Here is a 9079-nt window from a genome sequence, read left to right on the forward strand (position 1 = left end):
TTTCTACATGAACACACTAAAGTGCAGACATTGCGCTTGGGACTAATACCGGCATATATGAATATACTTCCAAACTCTTCATATGATTCAAGAAGTTACAACAAACCAACCAGATTATGTTAAAATGGGGACACTGTATTTCGCCGGAACCTACATTATCTTCTCCAATGCTTCTATAGCTACATCATCACCCATTTCACTTTTATCTGCAGACGATGCCATGAAATGGATGGAAGCATGTTTAAGCCTGTTGCTGTCATGCCGATCGGCTAGAGCCAATGTGATAGCCGCGTTTTCCACATGGAGTGTCCTGGCAAGGATGTGCTCGCACATCACCTTGAGCCTGTCAATGGCATACCGATCCACGGCCACTAGCAAATGCTGGAGCAGCTCTCTCATCTCGTCCATGCCCAGATGGCTCATGGCCGGCAAGGAGTCGGTGTAGATGAAATGGAGCAACTCCCTGAAAGTGTCAGGCCGCATGTCACGTACCGTGACAGTGTGCGCGTCTGTGTCCGTCGTGGAACTGGAGCCGTAGAGCTCCGCCTCAAAGACCGGCGACCGCGCGGTGAGGATGATCCGGTGAGCTGCAAATGCCTCCTTATCCACATCAAAGGTCACGTCCGCGCCTTCCTGGGACACGAGCAGCTCGCCGATGTGCAGGTGCAGGTCGCGCCCGGGCACCCTGATCTCCGGCACGCCACGGGACGACGTGAGCAGCGCCGTCCCGGTGACGCCCGTCACGACGCAGGTGACGGTGACCGCGTCGTCGCGGAGGTACGCCGAGGACGACGCCTCCAGCTCGCACCGCCTCATGAGCCTCGGCACGCCGTGGCAGGAGCGCTGCTTCCGTTCGTGGCGGCAGGTCGGGATGGGGTAGGGGTAAGGGTACATGCGGCAGCAGCAGCAGGCGGCGTTGTCGAACACCGCCGTCGTGTCCCCGGGCTGGAACGACGGCAGCCCCGTGGCGCTGTTGACCAGGCCCAGGTTGAAGGACGCCCTCACCCGGGCGGGGCGGGTGACGAGCGCGAGGGAGACCGAGACGTACCCCGAGCTGCCGGTCGGGTCGTCGTCGCCGTCGGGGTAGAAGAATATTGCCCACTGGTATCCGCCGACGGTGAAGCCGGCGGACTCGACGCACCTGATGCGGCCGCTGGTGCCGACGCACCTGCGCCTGTGGAGGTGACTGTACCTTGTGACCTCGAGCACGTGCGCGCCTTGTTGCCGCGCGTCACCGGCGATTGGGTCCGCCCACTCCGTCAGTGGCATGTTTGAACGAACTGGTTGGCGATCGCGAGGGTGAAGGATCTCATGGGAGGTGAAAGGCGGAGAGCAAGGTAGGCAGACCAAAGCGGTCGGAGACTTGGTGTCGTTTATCTGCTATACGTGCCGGTCAACGGTCATAGCCGGCCGTGAGCCCGTGACCAATCGCCTCTTATTGAGGCTGACACGTGGACCACCATATATACGTAGACGAAAATTGACAAAACCATTCTCAAATTATATATTCAATTGAAGTCTGCATCTTATTGAGTTTCTCATTTTTTCCCCTATAAGATAAAAGAAAACAATTCTACTGCTACTGTATTCTCAAGTATCCCAGTAATAATATCAATAGTACAAAACCAATTAACAGTGGCATTGTTCCTCTCGCTACCTCAATAAATATGATTGGTTTATATGTTTATAATCATCAAAATTAATGTTCAACTATCTAGGTACCAGACATTTATAAATATAAATAAAATGTGGACAGAAACAGTACAGTTTTCCCTTAAAAATTAGCATTATTTGAATTTAGTAGAAAACATCAAACACACTGGCAAACAGTTTAGCCTCACAACTTCAGTGCAAAGCTGAGTATTATGGGGCTCCAAAAATACACAAATAAGAAGCGCACGCATCGATCAATATGCATATGCTTGCTATATCTTCGCCTAGCCACGACAATGTGGTCTGATCTAGGTGACTAGGTGGCCCAATTCATATGAAGATATTTATTCCTCTAATTATATTCAATTGAAGTCGTACATCTTATTCAGTTTCTCAAAATTTTCATAGAATAAAATAATTCTAATATGTTTTCAAACATCCTAGTATAATAATAATACGAAACCAATTAACAGTGGCAATGCCATTTTAAAAAGTTATTCATATTAGTGTGCAATGCTCCTCCTTAGCTCAGTAAATTTGATTGTTATGTTTATATAAGAAAAAAATTGATGTTCGACTATACAGGTACCAAACATTTATCTATATCTATAGGAGCGAAGGAATTAGAAATCTGTTGTCACTGCAAAAACTTTGTACTCACCTTAGATTGACAGGTGGACCCACGAGGGAAGGATGTCAGGAACATATGAAACACGGGTGTTACCAGACATTTATATATACATATTTGTGGATAGAAACAATACACTTTTTTTTTTTTGGAAAAATAGCCGTGTCTGAATTGGTAGAAAACATCAAGCACACTGGAAAATAACATAGGAGTATTTATTAGGATACCACTAGCTAATAACAATAAACTGTTCACAAAAACTAATTAAGAAACTGAAAATTGATAGCTAAATCTTATTGGTATTTAACTAATAAAGAACTAACAAACTACAGGCACTATCAGATGGACGATCCATCTTGGGCTTGCAGTGCTCTTGTCATCGCCTTTTTGCTGATCTTACTCATCCTGGCCATTGCATCAGCTAACACAGAAGGTGAAGTTTTCGCAAGATCCATATACCCTTGAGTCGCCACGACATCTTGCGCATTATTCGAACAACACATAAACTCAACGCAAGCATGCTTGAGCTTGTCGCAGTGATGCTGATCAGCCAACGCCAGCGTCGTCGCCACGTTCTGCACGTCAAGGTTGTTGCAGAGGATGCTATGGCAAATCAGCTTCAGCCTCTCGATGGCGTACCTATCCGCCGCCACCAGCAAGTGCCGAACCATGTCGCAGTTCTTGCTGTAGTAGTCTCAGGAGAGATCGTCGTGGTGATCCATGGAGTCCGTGTAGACGAAGTAGAGCATCGCTCTGAAGACGTCAGGCTGCATGTCCTCGATGACGATGGGCCGCGTCCCCATCCCCACCTCTCTCATGGGGCCGCAGAGCTCCGCCTTGAACACCGGCTACCGCATGGCGAGCACGAGCCTGTGCGCCGCGAACGTCTCGCCGGCGACGCTGAACGTGACGTCGGCACCTTTTCCTGCTCTCCAGGAGATCGGCGAGCTGCCGCTTGAGGTTGGACAGCGGCACCCGGATGCTGGGGAAGGTCCTGGGCTTGGACACCCGGGGCTCCTTCCTCACGGTGACCACGCACTCCATGGTGAGGCGGTCGTTCTTCACGTAGGTGCCCTCGAGCTCGCCGCGGCCGATGCACATGCAGTGGCAGACGACCTTGTCCTTCTCCGGGTCCAGCTCCCTCACGATGAGTCGATGATCAGCGTCGGGTGCACCGACCCCCGTGGCAGGGTTGACCAGGCGGAGGTCGCAGGAGGCGCGCACCTTGCCGCTCATGCTGAGGAGGCGGAGGTACGCCGACACGACGTCGAAGCCCCCGGCCAACTCCTCGCCGTAGCCGTCGGGGTAGAAGAAGATCACCCACTGGTGACCGGCCACGTTGAACACGCCGGATCTGATGAAGTAGTCGGCGCCCATCCCCCGGTGCTTGCTGTACCCGAGGATGTCGAACACGTGCGTGCCCTGCGCCGTCTCCGGCGGCGGGCAAGTCGACGCCGTCTTCACCTGCTGGGTCGTCATCATGCTGCCGTGGCCGTGGGGATGCGGCGACGGCGGACCTGAGACCTGCCAGTGCCAGGGAGAGAGAGTCAGAGAGAGAGAGAGAGAGAGAGAGGAATCAACACGACGATAGCAGTGCAAGCGCGCGGGCTCTGTGGATCCGATCCCCGTTCTTGGTGCGGCGGCGCGACACGAATCTGATGAGGATGGGATCAGGAGAAGAAGGTGTCGTGATCTCATTCCTGGACCGGTAGTGGGATGGGGCGGGAGGAGGAAGAGAATCGGAGATCGTGGAGACGATCGAACCTGAGAACACGGCCGGAGGAGACGGCGACAGCGGCGAACGAGGCGACGATCTTGTGGAATCGCACGTCCAAAACTCCCACTTCCGAAATGAAACGGCCGTGACTGACTCGCTGTGATTCTAGTCATCTAGAGTCTTAAGTGGGCCTCCGCCTACCTGTTCAAAGGGGCCCATCAAGAGAATGGGGCGTTGGTTTCGAGTACAAATCCTCCCATTCCTTTCAAATTTCCGAATAACCTCATATAGTTGAAATTAAAGCTTTGGTACGTGACCGTAAAGTGAAGGTTCCAAGTATAATAAGATACTAGGCGAATTCCCGTGGGAATATAAAAGTAATTTAAATAAAGTTAGGAGAAGTAAGATGTAGAAGGAATCACGCTAGTGTATAAATAAACTAGATGTGACCCACGCGAAACGTGTTGCTACAGGAATTTTGTAGAAGAATTTGTGGATAGTCCGTCTGGATTCAATTGGAAGTGTCAACAATTAGTGTAAATAATTTCAAAGTTGTTATGTACAATAAAAATATAATAATTCTTTTGTAGGGTAAAGAAATAGATAGGATCCATCCAAAATGGGGTAATTTATAATCACAAAGATACTCCCTCCATCTCAGGATATAAGACATGCACGTATTTTAAAATTTAGACTTTCGTTATCTTTGACCAACAATTAGTCTAATAATATAAAAGATTTATAGTATAATAGTGGTAACATTAGATTGTCTGTACAAATACTTTCCAATGATATTTTTATTGTTGCCATAAATTACATACAATAGTATAAATTAACGGTTAAAGTATGATCTTGAAGACCGCACCAAGTTAAATCATGTCTTATATCTTGATGAGACAAAGGGAGTACATCATTGGATCACCATGATAGAAGTATTAATAATGACATTCCTTCTTGAGTAACAATAATATTTCTAAGTAATAAAATTATAATGATTCTTTTGTAGAGTATAGAAATAGAGATATGATCCATCCAAAAAGGGATAAGTTATATTCACGAAGATACATCATTGGTCACCACAATAGAAGTACTAATAATGAGATTTCTTCTTTTAATAACCAATAATATTTCAAATTTTAGATAGTGGGTATTGTATTCTACGAAGTGAAAATCACTTGATGCAAAATCTGTGGCAACAATTCAGATCAACCCCAGAGAAGCTCGCACTCTCCTAGTACCATCGCAGCATGCATCCTATAGACATCAATCAAATATAATCCATATGGTTCATAATTCAGAAAAAAATGTTAACTAATCTTTGAACTCTAAAAATGAATAATAAAATAAAAATGTTTGGGCGTAAGAAACCACAATGGCTTCTCAAATGCATCTGTTCGTGCAGAAGAGCTGGTTGTCTTGAGATTCTGATAACCTGGGGATGCTATCACTATATACATCACATCCGAAGTGGTGACAAACTCAAGGCAAGCATCCTTAAGCCTGTCTCAGCTATGTTGATAAGCCAAAGCCAATGTAGCTGCCATGGTCTTCACATCAAGTTTCTCACAAAAGGATGCTTTGACATATAGACTTGGGCCAATACACAGCATTTTTGAAGATAAGCTGCATCCTCATTGTATTGCTAACTCATATCAGTATGAATCTAGTACAAGCCCAATATGAAACTCACAACCTCGTGTCAACTCCTGGACTCACCAGTATCATAGAACTACTGAGATATGCATAGAAACAAAAGTTGTATGCCACTTATTAGATAGGATGAACATGAATATAAGATAGCAGTGGATATTTACACCACCCTTCTACAAATCAAGAACATACTTTTTACAAAGATACGATGCAAATACTAAAAATCACAGTTTGGAAATTTTAGGAGTAAAGTAGCTTCATTCGTTCCCCTCAATGGCAGCATTAGCAAAGGTTTGCTAAATTAGTTTCATGGAAATGCATCCTATCCGTTCTGCCAAAAGGCATTATAAGACAAACTCTAAAGATAAGATGCCAATTTTATGAAAGATATCGAAGGCTCATATAGTACCAGTCACAGAAAACTTGAGGATGGCCTATCGGACAGTGCTGAAGAAACAAACAGTGCCTGCCAAGTTAACTGAGGAAGCATGAAAGCTTTCAGTCTTTACACAGAGTGATTTATGCTTATGTTGCTACTGCCCTCATAACTCCAAGAATGTATACCCTAGCAAAAGAAATACTACCAGTGTGTATGGAGTGGCAATATTTTACTTGCCAATGCATCTTATTTTGAATGATTCTTTGTAAATTATGAAAAATTAACTAATCAAACTTTAACACACAAAAAAGACAGCATAAATACCAACAAGCAACTAAGCAAGTACCTCGCCTTACATAGATCTCGAGTAAGGTTAATACTTAATAGAACAGAATTTGAAGTCAATCCTAAAGTAGCTTTTAACTATGCACTAAGTACCATGGGTGTCAAATCAGTTGTTGGTAACTAACATGACCGTCCAAAATCACAACTGAGTAGACTTGCTCATGCTTTCTTTTGATTTAGCAACTGAACCTAGCTTAGTTTCTCGAGGGAATGGATGTACACCCAGAGTCCAAGACCAAGTTCAACCCTCGCCGAGGTGAAATTTGGTGTCTATTTCTTCATAATCAAAACCCACATACCTTCTTGGTTGGTTGAGTTTTTATGATTTAAATTGTTATATGCTTGTTTTGTTACATGGAAACATTAATCCAAATGATCATTTTACTCAAGCATATATTGAAAGCACTAGAACCTCCAAAATCATGCACAACATTGTCAATATCGTACTGCTATCAGCATACACAAATCGTAAAACTTAGTGACCAAGGAGGTAAAATTGTGACTGTCCAAGCTATCTTATATTTCTCACAGTAATCTCAACAGCATTCTAGTCTTGTGCTTAAAGCTATGAGTCCATCATAGCATTGTGCGAAAAAAGTAGACAGCTTGTATTTTTAGACATATTAGTATAGAGTATAGGACTAAGTATGACACACATGATAGTTCTCAATCAATTCATCTTATACTGGGCTACTCATCTCTAGGTTAAGATTATAATGAGCTGCTCTAGCAGATTCAGACAAGCTATTGTAATAATTTAATAAGAAACACTGGTGGACAGCTAAGGCAAGATTCTTATGTTCTACGCAACTTCATTGTCTTCTCAAATGCATCTGCTAGTGCAGAAGGGCAGGTTGTCTTGAGATTCTTGTAGCCTTCGGTTGCTGCCACTGCATCCATCACATCTGAACTGGTGATATATTCAAGGCAAACATCCTGAAGCATGTTGCAGTTATGCTGATAAGCCAAAGCCAATGTAGTTGCCACAGTTATCACATTAAGATTCTCGGCAAGGATGCTTTGACAAATCAACTTGAGCCTATCCAAAGCATATCTATCTGCAGCCACAAGTAAATGCCGGATCATTTCGCAGTTGACATCTTCCACAAGATCCTTCATGTCAGGCAAAGAATCGGTATAGATAAATTGAAGCAGGACCCTAAACACAGCAGGTTGCATGTCTTCAATGGTCACAAGCTGCGTGCTCCTCTCCCTCATCGGACCATAGAACTCAGCTTTGAAAACTGGCGACCGCATTGCGAGCACAAGCTTATGCGCTGTAAAAGTTTCTCCTCCAACGCTGAATGTGACATCTGCACACTCCTCTTCTTCCAACAACTTGCCAAGATGATTTCCAATGTCTGATGGGGGCATCTCAATTTTTGTGGGCAATTTGGTTGCAGATACCTTAGGTTCTGTCATAACAGTGACAATGCATTCGATCACGAGACGATCATCTCGAAGGTACACTGACGCCTCAAATTCGCTTCGTTTCTTGAACAAGCCATCCTGAGGAGCAAACCTACTGACATCACGGGAGTTAAACATTCTAGGCCCTGTCCTATGCACAGAAGCCGACAACCCTGTTGTCAGGTCGACCAGCTTCAGGTCGCAGGATGCCCGTACCTTGGAGCCTTCCTTCTCCTTCATGAGCTCGAGATAAACTGAGATGTAATCTTTGTCTTTGATGCTCTCATCCGGGTAGAAGCGGATGGACCACTGGTGGCCTCCGACGAAGAAGGTACCGGACCTGATGAACTTTTCGTGGCCCATCCCCCTGTGCTTGCTGTAACCGGTGACCTCAAATAAGTGCCTGCCTTGCGCCGTCTCCGGGGTGCACGTCGACGCCGTCGTCGGCGTCGGAACATGGCGATCCATCGACGTCGATGACCACGGCAAGAACTGACAGAATCGACGCAGCGGCGGCATTAAGCGCGTGACCTAGACTTTTTACGGCGAGAAATAAAGAATCGCAAATTGATCAGAATTCGAGGTACATCCTAGAGGGGAGCGAAGATGAGGTTGTGGAGTAAATCGAACCTCCCGAAGATGGCTGTCGGCGTCGGCGGCGGCGGCGGCGGCGGCGGCGGCGGCGGCGAACTGGCAAACGACGGCGCGCCGGGGAAGGTGAGGAGATGCAAGGGAGTAAAGCAAGCCAATGAGGTTCTTTTTTTTTAGACTTACAATGAGGTTCTGTTTTGCTTTGGGAAAGGAAGATGACGCCATGGGCTTCCTAAGGCGCTACCACCTGGGCCCAGGATTGCCTAGCAGAACCCTACAGCCCGGTCCGACTAGGCCCATAACTAAGCTCAATGTGGCTTCCTGGACCACCATTTCTCGTAGGAAAAAGTTTTTTCTGACCTACCTCAACTTTCACAATTTGTCGACCCTCTCTCAAAACTTTTGAAGACATGGCAGTTTTGACGGTAGTTTTGCTAACGTAGTGTCATGTCAGTCTTTCTATACGGTGCCACATCAATCACGAGGGGACAAATCGGACTAAGTTAAACTTCGGGAGGTAAACTGAATTAGAAATATGTTTTAAAAAAAGGATATCCAAATGCTTCTTTTTGAAAAAAAATATCCAATTAAAAATCATAAAATGCAGTTTAATCTTAAAAAATCATAGAAAATTTGATTTAGCTCAAAAATATGAAACTAGTTTCATATTATTCCTAAAATCATTTTCTATCTTATGGTGACTAAA

General features: G+C 45.4%; 1 protein-coding gene and 2 pseudogenes across 2 annotated transcripts; all 3 read right to left on the reverse strand.

Moving 5' to 3' along the window:
* Window positions 1-101: 101 nt before the first annotated feature.
* Window positions 102-1313, reverse strand: LOC136498944 (BTB/POZ and MATH domain-containing protein 4-like; annotated as a pseudogene).
* A 1286-nt stretch (window positions 1314-2599) lies between these two features.
* LOC136502247 (BTB/POZ and MATH domain-containing protein 2-like) lies at window positions 2600-4121 on the reverse strand (annotated as a pseudogene).
* Window positions 4122-5261: 1140 nt separating this feature from the next.
* On the reverse strand, window positions 5262-8556 carry LOC136501274 (BTB/POZ and MATH domain-containing protein 1-like). 2 transcript variants are annotated; one of them, XM_066496773.1, is made up of 2 exons: window positions 8413-8556; window positions 5262-8274 (listed from the first exon to the last, which is right to left on the reverse strand). In XM_066496773.1, exon 2 carries the CDS (start codon window positions 8248-8250, stop codon window positions 7168-7170), a length of 1083 nt encoding a protein of 360 aa, XP_066352870.1. In that variant the 5' UTR covers window positions 8251-8274; window positions 8413-8556; the 3' UTR covers window positions 5262-7167. The 2 variants fall into 2 exon arrangements, with proteins under 2 accessions (XP_066352870.1, XP_066352869.1); XM_066496772.1 differs by having other exon boundaries at window positions 5262-8313.
* Window positions 8557-9079: the final 523 nt, after the last annotated feature.

This window comes from Miscanthus floridulus, chromosome 13 (assembly GCF_019320115.1).
Source record: "Miscanthus floridulus cultivar M001 chromosome 13, ASM1932011v1, whole genome shotgun sequence".
Classification (NCBI taxonomy): Eukaryota; Viridiplantae; Streptophyta; class Magnoliopsida; order Poales; family Poaceae; genus Miscanthus; species Miscanthus floridulus.

Excerpts from the sequence above, each read along its gene's own strand:
- LOC136501274 (XM_066496772.1), bottom strand. The coding sequence starts at position 8,301 with ATGCCGCCGCTGCGTCGATTCTGTCAGTTCTTGCCGTGGTCATCGACG.